The following is a 25493-nucleotide window of genomic DNA, read 5'->3' on the forward strand; positions in this document are numbered from 1 at the left end:
GCAAAGTCTGGTTCAGATTCAGCTGATTATTCTCTGTAGGGTTCACATCTTAACAAATTCTCATTCAAATTGTCATCCGCATCTGTAAATGTATAAAATGTAGCTATTTTAATCTACACCGACAGCTGAGTTGCTTCATACTCCTTAGATTAAATGTACACACGAGCTCTGCGGCAATGCGAAAGATTCGCATTACTCCTTACTATGAATCCTGCACTGGTTCCTTCCAGATCATACTTTTTTCACACAATGTGATGCATCTCCTTCCTCTGCTGCTGTCTTTCTCACACTGATATGATTGGGAATTTGTTGAAATTCAGGCAGAGTCCCCTGAGTTTTCCCTGATGGGCAATTTGTGGGCAGTCAAGATGATAGACAAGGACACAACATGCTGGATTGTTAATGAATAACCGTGCTGCACTTAGGCACACACCCTCTACAAAACACGCTCCATCAGAAAAACTCCCCCCCCCCACAGTTTCCCAGCACTATTTTTTTTATCACAGTTTCATCTGCGCTCTGAGTCCTTGATGCGCAGAAGGCGGTAGCACAGTATCCCAGCGCTCCCCTCCCTCCTTCTCTCATTCTCACATGCCTCTAGGCACTGCCTTATTTCCCCCCAAGGAGTGGTGCAACTCCCTGCCAATTCATCCCAATCCATCAGTGAGTGTTCTCCCCCCACTCTACACACACACACACACACACACACACACACACACACACACACACACACACACACACACACACACACACACACACACACTGCCATCAGACTGACCTGCCTCTTTTTCATTCTTTTTTCATTTTTCATGTTGTTGAGACAGAGACAGATTGGCATGCTGAGTAGGGACATACAACACAAGCATGGGAAATGAGAAGCCAGTGAGTGCTGCTGACTGGTTAGCTGTGTCCGTGTAAAATCAGGATAAAGTCTAATTTCACCTCTTTAAAAAGTAATAGTCAGAATAATGAGAACAATAGTAGCAAAGTGACAGCAAAGTTTCAAAATGACTTCATTTTCTGGTCTGCATTTTTGTTTTAGGACTCTCCCACATTAGCTCTGCATGCTTAAAGCTGAAAGCAATACAGATTTATCTTAAAGTGGACAAAGGTGCAGCTCCTTAGTTATTCCTCTGTCTGAAACAAGCTGTTTTTCCTGCTCTTTAAAGCCGTCTTTCTTGTAATTGGCTGTGACTTGAAAACAGAATATTTGAACAGCAGCTGAGTGTGTGTGTTCCCACTTAAAAAGCTGTGTATATGAGTTGACCATATGAGCGATATCTCTCCTGAGTGACGTCACACAGAGCCAAGTGTGTGTGTGAGTGTGTGGGGGGGAAGGGGAGGAGCAAGGGGGGGGGGGGGGGGGGTTGAGCGTTTAGAGGTTCATCAATTCATGAAACTGTAACTAACTGAGCGGAACCATATCTGTAGGCACGGTGTGGTGATCTGAAAGAAATCCAGAGTGTACAAGACCACTAAGAGTAAAAAAAGGCCAATTTTACTGACGCCATGGCAACTATATGATATATAAGACGTGTGATCATTTATGGTAGGTGGCATACAATGACCATGTTGTATTTCTCACATCTAAACAACTTCAAAGAGCTGGAGGAGACTCAGCACCACGGACAGCGCCCAACTCTCTCTCTCTCTCTCTCTCTCTCTCTCTCTCTCTCTCTCTCTCTCTCTCTCTCTCTCTCTCTCTCTCTCTCTCTCTCTCTCTCTCTCTCTCTCTCTCTCTCTCTTCCGGGCGCACACTCGGCAGCTGGCTGCGATACAGCTCCTCCTCTCTCCTGTGTGGTGGCTTTCCCGACCAAAGATCCTTGGACGTGAACAGTTTCGCTGAAGAGCACTTTTCTTTCCTCCAGACGAGTAGACGGACAGCCAAGCGTCAGTTATTCCACATCGACCTGAGACAAAGGAGTTAAGGTGTCGGATAAGGTCTCCAACCGTCCTTCACCCCCCAAAAATCTCTGTCAGCGATGGAGACTTGGGCTGGCTTCTGCCCAGGCATGCACTTATCTCTGGGTATCTGGGTGATGATAGCCGCTCATACCCTACAAAATGCCAAGGCGGAGATAAGTTGCGCATCTTGCCCGACGCCAGTTCAACTTCACCAGGAGAAATTACAGCTGGGGATACGCGCCGACCCGACAGAGGAGCTTGCCACCCTAAAAAACATCCGAGTAGAGTTTAAGGAACTCGGAGTTACCGACCAGGATACTGAAATGGACGGCGACCGTGAGGCGGGGATTTCTGCCGAGGGTGCCCCCCAGTTCCCCCAAGATGCCAGTTTGGATGGAGTTAGTACGCAGGAAGGTGCACCCGGGTCCAGTGAAGAAAGTCGAAGCAACAATGATAAGCGAGAGACGGCTGAGGACTCTGCGCTCCGGAGAGCAAAGAGAAGCGGTCATGAGTTTGCCGAGTTCAGCGAGAATGGGTGGACCGGAGGGGCCGGCGTGGATGTGGGCTCTCCGGATGAGCGGGGTTCTATGTTAGACGCGCACAAACAAGGCAGGTCCGAATTCAGGTGGAACAGGGACGAAGGGAGAGGAAATACCCGCCAGGATGAGCCCAAGCTCACCAGCAGCACTTTCGCTCTGACTGGAGACTCTGCGCATAACCACGCGGTGGTCTACTGGTCCGGACAGAACAGCAGTGTAAGTACAGCCCCGCTTTAATATCGGCCCAGTTTTGTTTTCGTACTGGTTCCTGGTCACACTCCAATTTCACGCCAGCTGGCAGGGTGTGATATTTCCAGCAGCTCCGTGACGCGCAGAGCTCAGACTTTGTGCCGCGGAGTTTGGGTTCGCTGTTAACAGGTGCACCCGTGCAGACGCAGCCACAGACGCGCACCCGTGACGCGCTCGGGCTTGTTGTGCTGCACCGTATTCCGCCTCGACCTTTGACTCTACCGTGAATTACACACGACCCCCCCCGTGTCAGTTCTTTCTTGTTTTCTGCTGTTTGGTGAACAAACACTGCGTAGTTTTACTCTCGTCAATGATGACTACGGATTTTATCGGGATTTATTGCCGCAGTGGGGAAAACATTTATGACTTATTTGTAGCATATCTGAGATATGCGAGTGCATGATTCATCCCTGTGACGCGAAGGTTTTCATCCGAATTAAATGTGGAGGAAAGGAAAGAGGGAGTCGTAAAAATAACGCAACCCTCGGTAAGTCCTCAAATTCTTTAGGCTATGTGTTTCTCCACTGGAGGACAGTTTGTGCTTCACCCGAGTCACCGAAGAATGAATGAATTAGGTTTACAAATATTTACAAATATCCATCCTTTAAATTAGTAATGAAGAAAAACATCCCCTGTTGGGTCACCACACAATTTCCAAAGCCGGAGATGAGGTTAGATTAGGTTACCCCCCCCCCCCCCCCCCCCCACACACACACACATCAGGTTGTTTGGCTGTAGAACAACATACAGTGTTCTAATGTAAGGAGTTTGTCCAGGTCAAAGCCAGGGGGAGGCTGCTGCCCTGCTGTGTGAAGCTGTACAGCAGCGATATAGTTCCAGAGAACCATTTACCTAATTCTAAAATGACACTGACCTCGTCCGAGCCTATTTATGCATATGAAATATATGAAAATCCTGCCCTTGTTACACAAGTGGGCCCTCATAGGAAGAGAATAATGAGCCAAAATGAATGTAAGTCATTTACACAACCGTGTAAGCTCACAGGGAGCCGTTGGGCTCTTCTTTGTGGTTTCACAAGCTTAATTTGTTGTTATGGCTGCTCCTCTGTCTTTACTCCATTTGGAAAAAAAAAAAAAAAGAACAGAAAAAATCCCACATATTCAGTCTTGTCTGAGCTGATTATAACATGGTGCATGAACTTGTTTTTTAACCCGCAGTGAAGACCGAGGCACTGTGAGGGGAACGTGTGTGTGTGTGTGTGTGTAAGTGCATGTGTGTGCGCTGGATGGAGAGGGTAAGGAGGTTATTGTGTGTGGCTGCCCCCAGCTTTAAATCTTCAATAATTATCTCAAAGACTTAGGCCACTGTTTCAAAGTCTCTTTCGCTTTCATGGCGAAAAAAGGAGGAAATCATGTCTGGCCTCAAGAGCATTGTTCAAAAGAGAGGAGATCTGTTCCTTAATCTTGATTTGCTTTTGGTGCTTGATCTGCTGATGAATGGAGGGGAGGGAACGAGCGATTAAGCTTCAAGTCTTTTAACCAATCGGCAACAGTGGTTCAGTTAGAAAAAGAGTAAGTTGGGCAGCTAGGACTAACTGCTTGGATGGATGACCAGGCTTATTCAGCCACTTCAATCTTGACTGTCTGCAGCCTCATTTATTTTTCATCTCTTTGAACTACAGAGACAGTCCTCACCAGAAATGTAACCACCTTTGGTTGCTTTACACACTCAAATTCTCCCGAGCTCCCGTTGGCCTCGTGGTCAGGACACAGGTAGGCGCAATATTGACTCTTACCTAATATTGTGTCGTCCTGCTTGTGCTGCGAAAATAGCTCTGATGTTGGGCTCGTTGGCTTAGGCCCTCTGTGGACTGTACTTCTTCATAACTTTGAGGAAATGATGGTGGAAAAATTGGTCTGCAGACCACTGCTTCCAGACTTTGTCTTTCAGTACTTTCCCCCCCATTGACTACAATATTTTGTTGACTTTCACAATTCCTTTTATCTTTTAAACTTAATACTCGTGTCTCTTTTACATTGATTGGTAGAATCTGTTATAATATAGAAACTAGGCCACCACTTCAGGCACATTTTGCTTGTCACATCTATTTATCATAAACCTTTTAAGGGTTTAGAAGACATGTGCTAAGGTTAGTGTTGAGGTCACATGAGAGGCGATGTCCTGCACACTGTCATCTGCACTGTTTTTAGCCTGAGCCAAAATCAAATATCCAAATAACAACAGCCAAATACTTGATGGTCAGAGACTGATTTCATGTAAACAACTGATGATTCTAATCTAAATTCAGACCAGAAGAGCCCTTCTCTGTCTGATATTTGGTAAGATTTATTAATTATATTTTAACAGTTAACTGCTATAGTATTTTTTGTCTTAATCAGGACAATTAGAGATTTTGATTTTCACAAATTTATATTTGATTGAAGTGCTGTCTTGGGACCTGCTTGCCCTTCCAGGAAAGGGTAGAGGTGGAGAAAGCAGCAACAAAGAGCTGCATTGGAGGTGGGTTGCAAAGTGGCTAGCAGATGTACAGCAACTGAGGGCCTATACAAGATGGCTGGATGATCTGTACAGTACAAGCTGATGTGGGTGTTGTGATCAGCTGGAGGACAAAAAAAGGACTGGCTGACCTAAAAAAAAAAAAGGAAAAAAAAGAGAAAAAAAGTCTACAGTAGACGATCCACATCTGAAAGTCATTTCCTGGACCCGATGTTCACTGAAGCGTGATCAGAAACAATCTCAGTGGAAGTGTGGCTGTCAAGAAGCCATTTTTAAGGAAGGGAAACAGGAAAAAAAGGTTATGCCAATAACACAAGCGCTGTGCTGAAAATCAGTTTCTTGTGGAGTGATAAATCCCCATTTGAAATTCTTGGTTCAAATTGTGAGCATGTGAAGAGGGAGTCAGCAGAGCGACACAGTGAGGCTAGAGCCATCTGCAAATCACAGCAGAGGCTCCGCCATGGTTTAATAGAATTATGAAAATAAAAAAAGTATTTTGATCCACCATGTAATATCATCTGGAAAGCATCTGATTGGCTTAATTTTTCAGCATGATAGTTAAAAGACACAGTGGAACCAGTCATGGATTGGCCTCCACATAGGCTGGATATCAATATTACTGAGGCTCTGTGTCATCTTAAAAGAGAACAAAAGACAGAAACAGCCAGAGATACGCTTTGAATGTCTTTGCAGAAGTCTGGGGAACTATTCCTGAAGACTACAGAAGAAAGTTACAGAAAGCTGCCTGAGACAGTTCGGGCTGTATGCAAGAATATAGGTGGTCATGTCAATAATTGACCTTTAAGCTCATTAGCATTGCACAAAGTCTGTTTTTACCTTACATACTGTATTCCCATGTAGATTTGCACATTTCAGTAAATCACTGCACATGTCTTTAGAGTTTCTTTGCAAACTAGCAAACATGTATGTGTAAGATGCAGTCATTGGTTGTTTTGATGTAATTATTTGATGTATTAATCTGAGTCTGATTATATGGTTATTAATGCATTCATTCATCCAAGTTTCATAAAATTACCTCTATAAGTTATATATTGATCATAACATGAGTTTAACCATTAATAATGGAGGTTAGTAATGTCAATCTAACTAACTGATAAAGAGTATTAATGTAAGAATTCATATATTCTTTGAATTCCCTGAATGTTTATTTTTTTAAACATTTTCTTGGGTCATTCTTAACATTAAACTATATATGGCTGTTTAAAAAATAGACCTATTTTATACTTGTGTTTCCTTGTATATTTTTAATATGGGCCACGTGATTCAGTTCATGTCTGTGTATGAGAATAAACACCAAAATTAACAAGTTCGTGCACAGGTTTCGGTACAAAATGTGCAGCACAGTTTTTTACATGAAACATTTTGATTGTGAGATTTTTACTAACTGAATTTATTATTTTTAGGGAAGATGCATCCAAGCAGTTTAAAGCATACTTCACATTCAGTCTACTCAATATTTCCTTTGTTGAAATATTCAAATAAATTATAATATTTGAACAGAAAACGACTGCAGAAACCTGGATCCAGTAATTCGTCAAAGCCAAAGGCATCTGCACCAGGACCATCCGGATCATGTGGTTCAATGCAACCGGCCTCCAGGTTTAGCAGTTGTGGTCGGGCCACTGTTACTAAAACAGATGCAGAATTTTGTTGTCCTTTTTTTCTGCTGCTCAAATTTGGTTGAGTTGCAGCAGAGAATTTTTAGAACAGGCTCCATAAGATCAATGTTTACTGACTCATTGTTATGAGGCTCATATTTACTCTCTGTATAACAGTTTTGATTACGCAGGAGAAAAACTGTCTGCTTTGGCAGAGTTTTCATATCTTTCTCTGTTTTTTTGATGGGGACAAGAAGATTTATTGAATTTGAAAGTTCTCCCAAGTGTTTCCTCTCTATAGAGCCCAAGGTTATTCATTTTCCTCAGTTGTAGTAGTTACTGACTGGACCGAGGGACAGTTTGTCTGGATAAAATTAAAAACAAGCTGAAGATTTAAGTAGTTAATCAAAAAGCGGCCTGTGGTTAGTCAAAGATGGGTGCCACAGGAGGCCCTACTTGGATAAAGTTAGCAGTGGTTATGTCACATCACATGCTTCCCCGTGGCCTCAAGGAGATTCTCAGGGAGATAACTCTTCCTGCCAACCACCAAGAACCAGGCGGCTCAGAACACAACATGTGTTGATCACTGGAACCTTTTCTGACCAACAACTGAGCAGAGCCTGTGCCCCATCCAGTGACCTTTAGCCAGCTTCTCACCACGGACATTTAGAATTCCTCTGGATTAAATGAAAACGCACCACAGCTGGGTGACTGGTGTGCCATTTGGCTGACTAGCTGCAACATGGACCATAAATTCACAACATTTGTGCTTCAGAGACTTTCTCTCAGCCTTACTTCAGACAGATTGTTCGGCTGTGTCTTGCACTGCGACTACCTGTGGGAGGACTTGACACTGCTGTGGATTCCCCGGGGGTTGGTGGCGTGTCCACACACAGTGTGTCGTCGCGTGTGTCTTAATGTTTCTGTCTCAAGCTTAAGCAGGTTACATCCAAGCCTTAACCTTAGATATTAACTGGCACTGTAGTGGTAGCCATGTTGAGAATAACTGTGATTTCTAATATTCATGAACATAATTCCAATGATGCATTCCTCCGGTGACGTGACAAGTTCTTTCCTAAGTATTTTTGAGCCAGTGCAACCTCCCAGCCTCAGCAGTCATGGGCATAATGGCATTGTGACTGACAGCTGGAATACAAAATGGAAAGCTTTAGCAGTGCCTCTTCTAGTGTGATCTTGAAACATTCGTCTCTTCTAAGGGAACCTTGAGATCCTTACCCATCAGCATAATCTAAATGAATATATTCCTTTAAGGAAGCTGTGACCATAAGTACCGGCATCGGGACGCCGGCTTTCCGGCTGCTGCATCTCTGCTCCTTGATGACTGTTTCATGTTCTCTGACACACGGTGCTCCCTTTGTTGTCCTCTGTGGGTTTTAAAGGGGTTATTGAAGAGTAGTATGGAAAATTAACATAACCCACTGTGGGTATTGCTCGACTTGAGTGGTCTTTAAAGTCGTGAGAACTCATGCCGAGGCAGGTCGTCCGTATCTGGCAAGTCATCAATAAAGCTGACTGCGTGTGTTTGAAATTCTCAAATCCCTCTTGAGAACCGAAGGAACAGTGCAGAAAAAAATGTCATGCAGCAAACACGCACACGCGTGCATTCTGGGTATCTATAAGACATTAAATGCTATTTCATTTCCTCTGCAGGGTATCAGATTCTTCCTGCACAGGATTCAGAAAAATGATCTCTGTTTTGAAAGAATCTTGCAGAAATGTTTTGAGGAGACTGCTTTTTGCACACTCTGATCCTTCTTTGCAGCACACTTTGTGAAAGACGGTTCTATGGACTGACCAACAAGGATGAAGCATTCGCGAGCGCCATCTCTGCTGCGAGGGGAGGTGATTTAGGATGTAGAGACAGGCCGCGTTCCCTCTCACTTTCCATCAGCCCATCCTCCCCCTCAGCCTAAATTACTGATGCTAATACATTATAAAGTTGTTTCTTTTCTTGCCTCTCTTGCTACCCTGGTGGCTGTCTGCTCTGGAGGAAGAAGAGGGTGAAAAACTAGAATATCATAAATAATGAAGCCCTTCCAGCGAGCCCCAGCTCCCTCGTCCCTCCCTCCACCCTCCCTCCTTCCCCTAATCCCAGTCTAATTAGTGTCTACAAATTTGTTTCTCATCTCCTGTTTTCTTGGGGTTTTTTGCAGTGGAAGTATGATGTCATGGCAAGAAGCCATGTGCCACAAAACATGAATGGCGAATGGGTCTTGACACTGGCCTCCGGAGCTAGACTCTTGGCTGCAGTTCCCAAACAGTCGGGGTCAGGCTGCCGCTCGCTCTTGACCTACTGATTTCACGCAGTGTGGTTTTAAAAGCATGTCGTGTTGCATAATACTCTCACTGGGTTCGATGTGTAGAATGAGTCACTAATGTATGTTAGGTCATTTCTCTTTTTCATTTCTGAATGTGATTTTAGCTCTGTGTAGAATAAAAGGCAAAATCATTTGCATGGGATGCGAGCACAGCTGACCATTTTAAATATATCCAGAAAAACAGGATGAAATGAATACACACATTCCTATCAGCAACATCTTACCCTCGTGACTGCATGCACAAAACTCCTCTTGCCAGAAGTTAACTAGGTCAGCACAGTTTTAGCATTTTCTAACTTCGGCTAAAGGTCACCAGATGCACTTAAAGGTGTCACATAATGTTAAAACTCTCCTCAGCGCGGAAACGCTGCCACATTAAGGAAGCCATTCAGGAAGCCATCCAATCAGGATGCATTGCACCTGCTACTGCAGCGCGCCGCCGATCTTGGATCACATCAAGCTGCTAAAAGGCTTTGAAGCTATGAGCATGTGCGGAGTAGAAACCCAGCCGGTTGAACAAGAGGCTTTAAAGGCTGCGTTCGCCAAACCTAATGGCCTCATTATGTTTCCTGTGTGATTGCCACGGTGGCTGAAGCGTTGATGGAAGCCAACTGTCTACGACTTCAGAGAGTTGTGTAATCATACGCTTGGCCACTGATCCCGGTCGGCAGTACAAGGGTGCCGACATTATTCGCACGAGTCAGAGAGAAGGGTGTGTGTGAAAGTACACGTGTGTTAACTAAACTGATGCATGCCAGTGTCACGATTGATTTAGTCTCATTTCTATTATACCCCGTGGCTTTTTACCATCTGGAACATGCCGAGCATTTGGGGTATCGTCTAAAAGCGGGGAGTAGCTTCGTCCCACTGTCCTTCTCCTCGAGCTGTGAGTGTGAGACTTTCCGGTCCCAGAGGCACGCCGCATCTTGACCTTATCCAGTTTTTTTCCGAGCCAAGTGCGATACCTTGTAATGTTGATGTCCCTTGCCATTTCCCAAACATGGGCAGGCCAGGGAGAGCAGCCAGGCGATGAACACATAATAATGTCAGACCACAGTGAAGCGATAGACCGCACGCTGTGTTTCTCTCTCCCTCTCTGCCTCACCGTCTCTTATCCTCTCTGTCCTGCTTCAGCACGGTCTGTTTCTCCCACACACTGATATACATTCATTAGGTCACAGATGCACAAAACTGCAGACGTCCAAACCCACACAGCATACCTAAAAAAGAAAGGCGTGTAGAAAAAAAAAAAGAAAAGACATGAGCACACACACACCCTCAATCAGTCTCAGTATCATGTCTCACTCTCAGTCAGAGTGAATGTGTCGTGCCTGAAGGAGGCTGTCATTGATGGAGACTAATGTTGACACATCACACCCCGGACCTGCAGTCAATTAACACATTGTCTAATTAAAGTGATCTACTGGTTTATCCATGAGAGATTGAAAGTGGCCGTAAAATGTGTCCACACTGCGTTAATTTTACAATCAGGTCCGCTTCTTTATTTCCGTTTGAAGTTTAATGGTAATAACCTGCTTAAACACCTCCTATTACCGACCAGATTGCGTAAGCATCTTTTACCCATGGCGGCGGGAGATAGATATCCAAATTCAGAGGCATCTATTTTCTGTTAATACCCCTTTCAAGCTGCATAAAATACTCCAGTACGTGACTGAATTTCTGACTGTCCACAGTGTTTGGTGTGGAAGTCAGCCTGAACGTTGCCCTTTAAATAAATTATCCTTCAGCTGACTATAAGTCGTTTTTCTCCCCCCAAGGTTTTCTTCTACTTCCTTCCAATGGGGAACGCATTACATTTCTATCAAACTCAGTAATTGTCTATTTACCCAGCCCCCACGCTGAGCGGCTTTTAAATTTTTAATGGCGCTGTAAGAGTTGTTTGGACCGCTTGACGGGTACGGCGCTAATATAAGCCTGTCTTATAAAGGAGCGTGTGAGTGGTCACGGATATCAATGAATTATTAATCCTCCGGCTCTTTTATAGGGATATTCTGTGAGGGAGGACCTGGTGCCAAAACACAAAGTACGCTACCTCCTCACAATCCTGTCGTGACAAATACCGTGAGCCTGAGGTGTCGCTAACGATCCCTTTGGTTAGTCAGCGAATAGAGGTGTCACTTACACCTCAAGGTTGTGGCATTTATTTCCCACTGAGGCCGGTTACAAAGGTAAGCGCTCATTATATTTACTGTGATGGTGATGTAATGAAACTCGTTACATTTTGCCTGTCCCCCTGAAGGTAACGCCTTTCACCGGTACACTTTGAGGCTGCACAGGACTTTGTGGTGAGCTGCATTACAATTAGTGGTGTTCCTGTTTTCATTATACTTTCAAATTCATCCAAGTGGCCTCAGAACCTCCCATTTCTATTGTCAAGTTCCACTTATTGACTTCCATAATGGTGCATTTAAAGACAGTTTATTAATAATATCAGTCTACTACATAAAAAGGCAAAACTCAATAGTTGATAGAGTCAGGGTCAGTTTGTAAGGGTATCTGGGTCTTTGTCCCAGTGTTTAGTGTGTTTTGGTTCTTGGATACTGGTTTTATTTCGTTATGTCTCCTAGTTTTGTCCACTGAGAAGTTTAAGTAGTACTTCTAGTTATGGCTGTCTTAGTTTTTGGTCCTGTTCATGTTTGGTCTCGTCTGGGTTTTCCTCCCCAGCATTTCCTGCCTTGTCTTCGTGTCTTTGTCTAGTTGCCTGTTTCCCATAGTCACCTCTCTGTGTGGGCTCCCATTACTTCCTGTTTTACTTTGGTAGTCTCCAGTCTGGGTGAGCTCTCTGCTCACTCATCATTCTTGTGTATTTAAGTCCTTTTTCTTCCGTCCAGTGTCGCGTTCTCCCTCATTCCCCGCTTTGTGTCCTACTTGCTTCAGGGTGGAGACATTGTTCAAGTTGTCAGACAACAGATGAAGATTTTGGTGCCACTGGACACCAAAACCAAGAGAATTCTACCAACTTTCAGCATACTGTAGATCCAGCTGTATGGATTACTCTTGCGTACCTGAGATGGTCTCTGTTTTTAGCTTTTAGAAACTATGTTCTGCGATAGCACACCATGTCAGACAATGCGAGGGGAGCTGCTGTCACATTTCTTCCCACTGTATATTTTCTAAGGCATCTGTTCATGTTACTGCTGATAAAAATGCAACAGAGCAAACCCATTAGTGCCGATTTGTTTTGTCTGAAGCAAAAGCCAAAAAGGAGTTTTAAATAAACATCATTTATTGCAGCATTATTGCTGCTGATCACATTGCTTCTATGCATTTTTGTTTAAGGAACACATTAAAATAGTAAGTGGCATTTAATGTGTTTTTCAGCTCATAATAGCTTGGATCTCTGGGAGTTGGCACCTGGATCCAACAGACAGCAAACTGTTGCCACCTGTAATCAAGTTTGTTTAGCTAATGCACAGAGGAATGAGGCTGTGGCATTGTGCTGCTAGTCAGCGTCTGTCTGTTGTCAGCATAGAGATGAGAGGAGATTGTATTTGTCCACGTGCGCCGCTCTTGTTTGCTGCCAGGTATGGCTGCAAAGATTCTGGAAACTAGACTGCAGCCGCCTCAGGCTGTCACATTTGTAGTGATAAACGGCTTAAATGTGTGAATGTGTGTGCTTTGTGCATTTTTTTGCATCGTGCATGCACGTGTGCGTAACACAGTGTGCGTAACACAGTGTGCGTAACACAGTGTGCGTAACACAGTGTGCCCTTTTACAGAAACTATGTTCTAACATGCATTGATGCTAATGGATGTGAGCCTCAACTAATGCAGAAAATAATAATAATGAGAAGAAAACCAGTGAAAGAAGCTGAATTAAGAGTTATTAGCAGTGGATTATTTATCCGACAAAGCAAAGTTGAAAACTTTGGTCTTTATTTTTCCCCCTGTGGGTCCTTTGTTCGCCACAGCTACGGTAAATAAATAAAAGTAAAACTCTGAGGTGAAAACATGCTGTAAATGGATATATAATCATATGTAGCAACACCATAATGAAAAAGAAAGTGCCGATGTCTCCTCTACTTTACATTAACCTCAGCAGCTAAATAATTTGTCTTTTTCTTGCTGCCGTAATGAAGTCGTCCCTGAGCGGCCCCACTCCGACCCTCAACATTCATTTTCCCATTTCCTGTGTTTGTTTCTTAATTCGCCGCGTCTCGAGTTAGGGTTGTACAAGCAGTAATGTTGAGTAATGAGTGGTAACAGGCACGCAACTAAATAAATACCCTTAGTCTGACACTTTTTACGTGCTCCGGCTTGTGAGTCTCTTTTTGCCTGCGTCAACAGCACAGTGATTTTCTGCAGTGTGGTGGCTCGTCGTGCTGAGAGCAGCACATAAAACGGCAGCCTGGATAAGGGCTTGTTCTTTTTTTTATGTAAAACCACCTTTTTTTTAAAATAATGAAATGAGCCTCTTGAATATTCACTTTCATTGCCGTTTCATTTGTTGATAAGCACATTTACTGATCTCGCAGTTCTTAGTAAGTTTCTTGCCCCAAAGTAGAAGCTTAAAGCTTTTAAATCCTAGTAATTCACAGTGAAGGTAGCCACTGTACTGCCCCAGTCCTGTCACAGCGAGACTGATAGGGAGCCTTTACAATCAATGGTGCTCAGTATCATTTCTGGTGTGTCATATACCTTCAGGCTACAGTGAAAATAAGGCGAGTAACAGTAGAGTTACGCTGAGACTGTTTTCTTGTGGTTTAGCAAAAGTAGTAAGCATTTCTCAAGAAGTCCGACACCAACAATGAATCAAATCACTAAAACTTAACAAGGTTCAGCTCCAGCGCTGACATCAATATAAATTAGCTACCAGAAAACTCTCTGCACAGCCTATTGGCTTCCTTCTGCTCATCACTGATGATTGCTTGGTGGTGGTACGATCATTTCCAAACCCCAAAGTTAGCAAACAGCTTAGGAAGGAAGTTTAATGTGCGGTGAATTTAAGACCACCCACATATTTGCTTAGAGAAACCAAAAGAGAGCTGAAACACCAAAATATGTCACAAATAGATTATTTTAAATTTGTATTTGCATGACAGCTTTAAGCTGTATTTGTGGATGTCATGGAGAACTAGTCCATGCTGTGACTTCAATTCAGTTCAGTTTATTTGCAGCACTGTGCACGAGTTTGACGCAGGTGAGAAAATGCTGTAAACAAAGAATGCTTTCAAAGTGTTAATCATTTATTTTCATCAATCGACAAAATGCAGCGAATGAACAAAAGAGAAATCTAAATCAAATCAATATTTGGTGGGACCACCTTGTACCTTCTTCTAGGTCCACTTGAACACAGTTTTTGAAGGAGCTCAGCTGGTAGGTTGTTACAAACATCTTGCAGAACTATCCACAGATCTTCTGTGGATGTCACACTCGATGATGTTGAGATCAGGGCTCTGTGGGGGCTGTACCATCACTTCCAGTACTTCTTGTTCTTCTTTATGCCAAAGATCGTCCTTAATGACTTTGTGTTTGGGGTCGCTGTCCTCTGCAGAATACATTTGGGGCCAATAAACAATCATTTCTATTTCTGAAAGCATTCTTTGTTTGCAGCATTTTTTTCCACACCTGCCTAAACTTTTGTACAGGTCTGTATATAGCTCTAAATCACGACATCAAATGCCTCAGTGGGCTTGATTTCCATGACAGATTCATGCCTGATTTTAATTCAACTCTTCCAGGACATCACAAACAGCACTGAACTTTTCTCCAGAATCTCAGATATTTTCTTTATTTTTGGTTGAATTATTCATAATTATTAATAAACAAAAAAACATGGTCATGGCCTAAGAAATGAGTGAAAAAGTGGCCAAGACCTTCAGAAAGTCCGGAAAACTAAAGTTTGGTTATTTGGAAGCAAAAGGTAAAGAAATCAGGGGTGGGTCAAGATGTAAGCAAAGTCTGTGGGCTGGTATGAGAACAGCTGATCAACCAGGACTCCTGGCTGAGTTTGATTCATCGGTCTGGCAGAACTAATGCTGTGCTTAGTTAGACCTACGTTGCACCAGGTGACTCCAAATACATGCTAATGCTAAGTCTTTTAGCCACCTGCAGTCACATTCTGTGTCCACGTGTTCATCCATGGTGGTGTTATTGCAGCCCTCCTGAGACTTTCACCGGACTACTTTCAGACAGTGAAAACAAGGCTACATGTTGGCTCTGATTTAAAATCCAGGAGCAGACATCCAGTGTGATTCATTGTCCATTCAGACACAGCCCACGACATGTACATTTTGAGGGATACTGTAGGACAGTGGTTCCCAAACTTTTTTTGCTAGGCCCCCTTTGTTTTACAAGAAAAATGTTCGCCCCCCCCCTTCTCGCACGCACAAACACATCCTCCAACCACACACGCCCACATTTTGCTCCATTGCTGTTTATTTCACACCTCAAACATTTAGTAAACAATTAAGCAAATACAAGTAATCTGCAATAAATTGCAGGTAGTAATAAAATAAACGACTAACTAATCTATGCTACGTCCGCACCTACACGGGTATTTTTGAAGACGCAGCTGTTTCGTCCACGTAAACGGCGAATCACCGAAAACGGAGATTTATTAAAACTCCTTTTTTGCGTTTATGTGTGGACGAGGAATACAGAGTTCGGTATGTGCCTTTTTCACGTCACGCAGTGTCCAAGCTTTTGCTCCCCCCCCCTTTTCATATCGTGTTCCCCTGCAATGGCTCTGCGCCCCCCCTAGGGGACCGCCCCCCACACTTGGGGTCTCCATCTCCTACAGCAGACCTTCCCAAAGTCAATCAAGCTGTACACCCCTAGTGGCTACATCCTCATTTTTCCTGGTTGCTTGTCACAAGGCTAAACCTCCTGAAACATTTAGCCTCCCGATGGCATCTCCTTTTTTCTCCCCACAGGCTACAAATGGCTCCCAATTGAGTCACGCAGCATGTTACCAGTAGCAGCCATATGCCGAAGCCATTTAATTATCACAGAGGTGTCACAATATAATAGCAGAAGCACCAGCTCAGAGTTGACCTTTTCATGAGCGGAGCGAGCTGGCTCGCTGCTGACTCGAGAAAACTGGACAAAAACCTGTTGGACATCGGTGAAATCATCTTTAGAGTTGAATTCACAGCTAAACATACTTCACAGCGTGTCTCAGACAAAACAGCCGGGGAATAAGTTCATCTCGTCAGGGACGTCAGTACAACAAAGCCGGTTGACCGTGGCTCTCCCTTCAACAATGAATGTTATTGTGTAATCTTCAAAAGTAAGTCAGTTATATAAAATTTAATGAATTATGAATAATGCCCCATTTTCACTGTGGCCAGCCCAGACTCTGGCAGTATCAATTAAATTTGAAGGGAATAGATCTCACTTCAGTCCCTGTCTGATGTTGAACATGTCAGTGTAAAGACATAATGGAATTTAAATGAGACCGCTCAAATCAAAGTAATGATTCGCTGCAAAGAGAAAGGAGCTTCATTCATGCTGTTCAGTGTGGCGCGTTGACTTCTCACTCACCTTGTGTCGTTTCGTCTGTGCGCTCCTGTATTTGTGTCGCATCCATACATTCAGCTCGATTCCCACTCGGATATCCTTCAAATTGACACATAATTTGATAAGACCGGGTTGTTTTCTCGCTCACGGCATTTATCATTTTACCACTGATAAGTGCTACGAATGCAGATAGGAAAGTGGAAGCTGTGTATAATTATTAACATTCGCAGAGGTAGGGCCGCGAGTGAAGGCATCGCTACATCATCTGGACCAGCGAGATGGATGAGGGGAAGATGAACCGAGGGAAACTAGGCCTTGCTGGGAACCTGCAGAGTGGCGTGCAGCTCTGAAGAAACCCAGCCCAAGCAATTATTACATCGTGCCACATTAATACAAACGAACATGCTTCTTCACAGCAGAGAGCAGTTTAATCAGCTGTGACTGTGTTTGTATTCCTGTTCGTCTTCGTCCTATTTCTGGTTGCCTTTTGGGGTTTTTTCGGGCCTCTTAACACTTTAGCCCACCACATTTCCTGAAACACAGCGTAACAGTTGCGTTCAGTCATTTTTAGCAGGAGCGAGCGTTCTGTGTGTTCTCGTCGAACGAGCGTTCCTCTCAGTCTGCTGCTGTCGTTCCCGCCGGCAGCCTGGCACGGCATCCAGCTCGCAGCGAAGGAGGCCGACTCTTCCTGTCATTCCCGTGGTTCCACATTTGCCGCCTGCCTGCTGGCTGATCCTTAGGCAGTGCCTTTGTCCATCACTAGAGGGAGTGGGTAGCCTAAAGAATAATGCAATGTAATATGAGCCATAGGATGAGAGGAGCAAAGTAGAGTGAGTGATTATTTATTACCCTTACTTTAGTACTGTAGCCTCTCAGTGCACATGTGACTTCAAAGGACACGGCTACGAATATGCTGCATATGCACACTGTGCTGGTAGGATATGGCTGGCTTAATCACAGACACAAATGTCACGCTATCTGGCCGATGATAAGAGTTCGTGAGTTTAATTGAAATGAACAGATATGGGTTCAGTGTGTTTCTGTGTGTGACATAAAAGGGAAGGTTGGGGTGGGCGCGAGGGCACAGAATGTCAAATTAACTGGTGGAAACACGACAGCAGCAGGCATATGCTGAGTGATAAGGAGACACTCTGGCTTTCTTGGACCCTCACAAAGAAGCTAGTTCGATGCATGCTAAATATTGCAGCACATCTGCGACAGCATCTCAAATCTGCTCCCTCCTCTTTCCCCCCAGAAGTAGATCAGGCCCTGCTCGTCTCTCCCAGCTGCAGCCTGAGCCTGTTTGCTGCCCTTTCACAGCTCACTTGCCACACATGAAAATGTTTATGTGGCCCTAATTGAATTTAGAGCTACACGGTTTACCAGATAGAAAAGCATTTGTAGAGCCGGCTGCTACAAGAGAGATAATCCGGCTAGTAAAGATTCCCCGCTTCTGCAGCCCATCTCTGCTTTTAAGGCGCTTTAGTTTTAGCCATCGTGGTAGGAGGGAATTTAGGTGGAGCCAATTCTTAGCAGTGCTGTGCTTTCTGATATAGTTGTCACGGCGTGGCAGATTTTGCAGCCGTTTCATCCACTTTCTCATCCCTCGTTCCTCTTCTCATCAAAAGGTAGTACACACTCTTTTCTTCATTATTTTTAAATTTAAAAAAAAAATAATTTTCTCACTGGAAACCTCCAGGGACAGAAAAACAAAGTTAACAAGGAAGTGCTAAAAATTGCAGTTCCTCCAGTGGCCACTTCAGACTGGCTCCAAAAGGGAATCAGTCTCCAGACACTTATGTTGTTACAGTGTAGTAAAATAACGTTACTCAAATTACTATATTATTGTATTAACTGAACAAAGACTGTGGTTTGCTGTGAAGTTTGAAGTTTTGTTGACTGGAATTCAGAATTATATTTTCATGTTACCAGGGAACAAATATCTCTGTCTCACAGTTGCACCATAAGTGTGCCACCCTCTGATGCCACCCTCGAAGCTCAAAGAGACCATATTTGGACCAAAGTGGGTTTTTTTTCTGAGGCTGGTCACCAAAACTGATTCAAATAGCAGAAGTAACAGTGTGTCGTCTGCCCAAAATCAAAATTAAACTGTGAATATCAGCCCAGTAAAATGAATTGGTATATTTTTTCTGTTCAACACCAATTCCAACAAAGCTCAAATTCTCTTTTAAAGAAAAACTGAATGCAATGATCTTCAAATGTTGCAAAGTTAAATTTGATCAATAATCAAATATGAAAACTGAGAAAACAAAGTTCATTTTTGAGTTTGATGGCAGCAGCACGAGGAGAGACGTTTTGTCCCGTTGTTGTCTGATAGACAATTCTAGCTGCTCTGCAGTCCTGCAGCATCTTTGTTGTAGTTTCTGTCTCGTGAGCCAAATGCTCTCATTTGGTGAGAGGTCTGGATTGTAGGCAGGTCATCTTAGCAGCTGGATTCTTCTAGGAGGAGCCCATGCTGGACTATGTGGTTTAGCATCTTCCTGATGAATATGGGGCTTCCCTGTAACAGACGTGTTCTGGATGGGAGAACATGTTTCTCTAAAATCTGTATGTACCTTTCAGCATTGATGGATCTTTAACAGGTAACATCACAGAGCACTAATACTGAGCCGGATGACTTCTGTCCACAAGATCAAAAACTGTTCTGACTTCAGCACAGGTTTCCACTTTGTCTCGGCTTTAACCGAGCTTTGGTCCAGAGACGACGGCGGCTTTTCTGGTCACATTTGGTGTTTTCGTTGCATGATGGTGCTTTAGTCTTAATTTGTGGATGGCATGGCGAGCTGTGCTTGCAGACAGTGACTCTGAGCCCATGCACTGATTTCCATGACAGAATCATGTCTCCGTTTTATCCATGGCTGCCTGAGGGCCTGAAGATCGTCCCTTGCACACAGAGCTTTTTCCAGACTCTCAGACTTTGTTGGTGATTTAATGTGCCGTAGATGATTCGATTTTGGAAGTTTTCAATTTTTTTTAGTTGCAAAATGTTTATCCAGCTGTTTCTTTTTAGTATCACTTACTTTTCAAACTATTCGTTGAGATGTAAATTCTGCCATGAATAGAAACATGGGTTTCTGGGATTTGCTTTCTGTTTTTTCAGAGTTGGGATCGTACAGACATGAACTACGTTACAATCGCAGCAGAACAGCATGTCCATCATTGCTTTAAGTGATGTTATAAAAACACAAATCATGGGTCACAATGCGTGAGCGGAGGATGTACTGTATTGTTTTGTTAAATTAAACCCTACGCTTACAAACTGAAACAAACAGCTTACTTATCTTTATTTCAGACGGATAGCGGTCACACAGGGGCACGAAGTTGTGGTGGGATTCCGTCCTTGACCAGTGGCGTCCCAAATATGGAACTTGCCACTTCACTATCTTTGGGCAGTTTTTTTCCTCACAGGTTATTTTAAGGAGTTCATGCTTTGCTTTGCTGCTTGGTAGCAGATGACAGAGAGTGACAGGAAAGGAGAAAGAGAGGAGGAGGGGAGGGACTGACATCTCAGTGTCTGCATTTGACACTCAGACACATAATAATGATTCACATGTTACACTCAGCGGTGACTTCATCATATAGATTGTGCAGCTATTGCTATGGTGACGTATCCATGTGCAGACACATGGTTAGGATTTACTTTTTCACATGCACTGATGCAAACCTCCACATGACAAACACACATTACTCTAAAATGTAGCACAATAGCATTGGGATATTTTGCAGATAGTGTGTCGCGTCTTGTTTTCCCAAACATGGAGGCAGCTTTTCAGCTTTTTCTGTCATTACTTAACATGTCATTGCAATGCCAACCAACACACACGAGGCCCCACAGCAACTTGAGGTGGTTGAATTGTCAACACAGGTTCAAAGGTCAGTGGAAGCATCTGAGCGATGGCCACCCAGAGTATGAAATGGCTGATCTTAGGGACTGACAGACGATCAGTGACACATGGGAGAGAGGTGCGGTTACAGTGCAACCCAAATTATCACAGAAAAATGTGAGTTAATAAAAGCACTGCAACCTGCTTATGCACGAAAATTAAAATAATCTAATTAATCTTCATCCAAGTTATTCCACTTGGTAATAGAACATGTGCATGTTTCATAACTGTTAACGTGTGATTTCCCGAAATGACGAACTAATGAAGTGATGTGCTGAATTACTGCAGTCTGCAGCATCTAAATGAGGATCAAACCACGCCAGAGCAAATTTTAGCATCGTGGTCACATGAGCCCGTAGTTGGCTGCCTATCAGACATTTTTCTGCCATGCTTGTTTTCACACCTATGCAGTAAACGCGCAAACAACGAACACACTGTCTCTCTCTCTCACACACACACACACACACACACACACACACACACACACACACACACACACACACACACACACACACACACACACCAAAAATTCTATTCAAAATAATAATTTAATCATATTTTCTTATCGGTTGGATATCAAAGACCCTTGATCCATAACAGGCCATGTTCCCTATGTCGGCTGTGTCTGCAGTACCATTGTGTGTGTGTGGTTGTGTGTAATAGGTGGGGGGTGGGGATCCATTTGAAAGAATCTGAATACATGGGAGTCTGGGGAGCATCATTTTTTTGCTCTGCATGCATCGTGTTCATCATGGAGTGGATAATTCAGCCGAGTGGAAAGTGTTCTATCAGGAGGCAGACAAAGAGCGCGCCAACATTGCCAAGCTCCCACTCAAACCTTAGATGCAACATCAAGCAAAGATATAGATAATTAGAGCAGGAGCATGACTGGGAGCAGTCTGAAAAGGTTGCAAAAGGAATGTAGTGGTGTAAAATACCTGTAGTTATCTGGAAATATGTCGAATCTGCAATCAGCCACATTTGTGCAGTTGCACTTTCACGTGTGCTAATAGTGTCTCTCCACAGTTTGTGTGCGTAGGTGTGTGTGTGCACGTGCATACGTGGGGCCGGCGTAGATGGCATACTCACAGTTTTTGTGTTATTGAGAGTGACATGCAGTGTGGGTGGATTCACAATTCGGACCATATCTGCTCCTCGGGCTCTGATGTGCGTGGTGGGGCTGGGACCAAAATTACTGAAAGAGCCCACTCCACATTTCTTATTGCTCCCTCGGGGGCTGCCGTTGTAGTAGCAACTTGTCTCACTGTGGGGGCGTGTTGTGGCAGGACGCAGTTTGAAGGAACTATAAAGAACAAAGTGGAAACTTGACATCGTTGCATATATCGCAGCATTTGCTGGGTGTAAATAATCCGCCGTGAATTCGGGCCAGTAAGCAGAAGACGGGCGGAGGGCGGCTGGCGACTGTGCATGGACCCATGGGAAACGTGCACGCCTGCAAGAAAAAGAGCTTGTGTTGGGGATTGTGTGAAGTAGCCCCACCCATGAAAGAGGTCTGACTACACAAACCAACAACAGAGAGGGCTCGATGTATAAGTCGTTTCTTTTCTTCTATGATCTGGATTTAAACCTCTGAGCATCAAAGTCTTTGCACTCAGGGAATTCTTTATATTCGTTTACCTTTTTATGGTCAGGTATAGTGACATGTTGCTTTTTTTAAACAAACCCCAAGAGGAGAAATAATTAATAATTAAATGAAGGGTAGCATTGTGTAAAATTTGTAGAAAAAAAAAGCCTGTGGCATTTCTGCTTTTACGTAAATAAAATGGTTCTAATGCTTCTGTTACTACTAATTCCCTGTATTTGCCTCTGAGTTATGCCGACAGAATCAAATTTAACTTGGAAACTGAGACCTATATAGCTCTTTTTTTTTTATTAAAGTAAGTGCCACCGGCGCATATTTTTCTCATGATTGGATTAAAAATTTCCATATTGTAATTTAATATTTCTTAGTGTCACAGGCAATAATAGATACAGAAAGTAAGAGAGCGCTGAGACGATTATGCTAAATTATATCACTTGTAAGTAACATATTTATGCCTCATTTAGTCCACAGCTAATGTCCACCATAGAAAACCAATTTCTGCCCATGTGAACAGATTCCAAAAGGCCTAAGAGGTGGCATATGTTTCCCCAAATTAAAGGCCTGTTAGAGCGTGTGAATTGGCTGCGCTCTCAGCGACTCCCCAGATGGATGGAGATTTCCCCGAGGAAAGGAACTTAAACCATCTCCACAGCTCCTCCACCTCCTCCTCCCCTCTAAGGAACCTCCTGTCTGCTACGACTATCGTAGCCTCGCTACGTGACCTTGAAGATACCGCTTCCTCTCCATTAGCCACGAAGAATATTCGGAATATTCCCTTCAGTCTGAAAGAGGACACACCGCGGGGAACGGGATACTTCACCTCCGTACTTGGACAATGTTTTTAATTTCAAAGTCTCAGTTCACTTGTCTTTTAAGGCTGGAAAATGTGTCTTTTCACTCAACGGGGACGTGGGATTAGCTTTTAAAAACACTGATATAGAGGTAAAATTGAGTTCAATGAATCTGCAGCCTTGCCTTTGGCACAGAGGATGATCGCTTTTTTGCCATCATGACTACCTAACAATGAAAATCTCAAAAATCCCCTTAGAAGCCACAGTTATAGCAATTAAAAACAAAGCATTTGTTCCCTGTAGTCTAATAATAAAGGCTGGGAGGCAAAACCATGGTGTATATTTGCTTCAGCCCCGGGGGAAGCAATTAGAGATCTGCTCCTGTTTTTAGATTCATGGTCATCCACGTGCACTCAGTAGTGATTTATTGATACATACAAACTGTGTTAATCTTGATTAGTAAACAGCCCGTGTGGTGAGTGGTGTCTGAAACCTCCCAGCGTGGATGGTGGATGACAGAGCTCCTCGGGCCATTTCCGTTTGGGTCTGGCAGCCCTATGGCAGCCGCTGGCCGTGTCTCCGTAAATCCAGTGTGGATGAGGGATGAATGCTGATCAATCAGGGTAATGCATTAAAACGGTCAGGCTGGAAGAAGATGGCGGCCGTACCTCCCCGGCACAGATATGAGAGCACTGTGTGGTCCATGCTGTCATTTATCCTTTTCTGTGGAAGAAAATATCAGCAACAGTGTTACTACATTCGATTATTATTCTCATATGGCGGGAAGTTTTCACAGCAGATTGATTCTGGAGGGAAAAAAAACAAACAAAAAAAATCACTATTTGCTCACAAATATACTGAAGAAAGAAAATCTAACAAAGAAAGGTCAAGTAGGTGATTGAAACCATAACAAGAACAGATGCGGTTTGAGCTACTGACATGTAAAATTACTTCAATGTTCATGTATGTAAATATATTTAGGAGATGCTGGCAGAGTGGGTGGTTTCTGATGAAGCACTAATAGAATATCAATGAACTGTTGAGCTGTGAGGTGGGACAAGGTGTTTCTGGAGGAGTTCGTCTTTTAAAATGCTCATAAGCCAAAGAAGTGTTGTGGAAGATCTGATGTTACTGTTTGTGTAACCCTTTATTGCCAGTCGGAGTAGGCATGCTCCGTTTTGTGTAACTATTTTTAAAGCAAACCGGAAATCTAACCGGAGGAGTCGTACTTACATCTTATGCATTCAGCTTGTTCTAGGTTACGGTTGGCTTTGCAAAACTTGCATAAAAAGCACTTGCAGCAACAAAAACATAATATTCCAGAAACACGCTTTGCTGATCCGATCAGCTGTTCATAGCACTTCCTATGTTGGAATGGACGTCAGCGCGAACTATCGCATATTTACATTTACAAAGATATGCTGGTGTTTTTCAAATTAATTTGTGAGTTTGTGCCTTTCTGTATAATTTCTGGGATGCTTAGAACTCAAATTACACTGTTCATGTTGATGCTGGTTTTTTTTGAAAATTTACATTATAATATTTATTTTTCTTTTTCCTGCAGTTTATAAAATAATAACAATAATAATGGATTGGATTTATATAGTGCTTTTCTAGGCACCCAAAGCGCTTTACAATGCCACTATTCATTCACTCTCACATTCACACACTGGTGGAGGCAGCTACAGTTGTAGCCACAGCTGCCCTGGGCAGACTGACAGAAGCGAGGCTGCCATATCGTGCCATCGGCCCCTCTGGCCATCACCAGTAGGCAAGTAGGGTAAAGTGTCTTGCCCAAGGACACAACGACCAGGACAGAGAGCCCAGGGATCGAACCGGCGACCTTCCGGTTACAGATGCAATTTCCAACCCCCTGAGCCACGATTTCCCCGTAAAAATTGGTGTATCTCCAAAATGAAACTATGAAGACACTCAAAATCAATTTCCTGTGATTGGAAACTTTTTGTGCATTTTTTTGCATTTAGTTTTGAGGGATAAACCTCTGAAATGTCATCAACTAGAAATATGTGTAAAAAAAAAATAGAAAAACAATTTTCACTTTTTTTCTAGTTTTTTGCACTTTTTTGCAATTCATGCAGTTACTATGGACTTAATATTATTAAAATTTGGGATATAATGGTTGTATTGATGTATAGCAACTTGAAATACTCCCAAAAGTGACACTACAGCATGTAAAAGTATAAAGATAAGCTCTGGCGGACTTGGTTCTATGGAAGGTCTTAAAGGGTTACGGTATGAACACGATTTACATGATTTCAGGTGTTTCCTCTAAGACAACAACATCCAAAGTCCTTTTCTGCTTTCGTGGATGCTGTGGGTGGATTTTGCTTCAGCACAGTTAGCGCTGTTGCTTCACAGTGAGACCGTCCCGGGTTCTAATCCAGCGACTGGTTTGTTCCTTTCTGTGTGAACTTTGGTGTGAATAGTATGCAGTGTAACCCTGAATTGGATAAGTGGAAGAGGCTGGATCGACAGACTTTTCTTATGGTTTTTCTAAGGCTCCTGGGGAGACACGAGTGTGCAATCTGTCTTTCTACTAAGTTGACATTCAGGGAAATACGT

The 25493-nt window shown here is 43.3% G+C and overlaps 1 protein-coding gene across 1 annotated transcript in view; it reads left to right on the top strand.

Annotated features, from left to right (window-relative positions):
* The first annotated feature begins 1761 nt into the window (after positions 1 to 1761).
* Positions 1762 to 25493, top strand: part of LOC113023564 (VPS10 domain-containing receptor SorCS3-like) — a 247646-nt gene continuing 223914 nt past the window's right edge. The window contains exon 1 of the mRNA XM_026169671.1: positions 1762 to 2660. Coding sequence (XP_026025456.1) covers positions 1983 to 2660 — 678 coding nt within the window. The 5' untranslated portion in view covers positions 1762 to 1982. The remainder of the gene's footprint in view (positions 2661 to 25493) is intronic.

The sequence above is a fragment of the Astatotilapia calliptera genome, chromosome 6 (assembly GCF_900246225.1).
Source record: "Astatotilapia calliptera chromosome 6, fAstCal1.2, whole genome shotgun sequence".
Lineage (NCBI taxonomy): Eukaryota > Metazoa > Chordata > Actinopteri > Cichliformes > Cichlidae > Astatotilapia > Astatotilapia calliptera.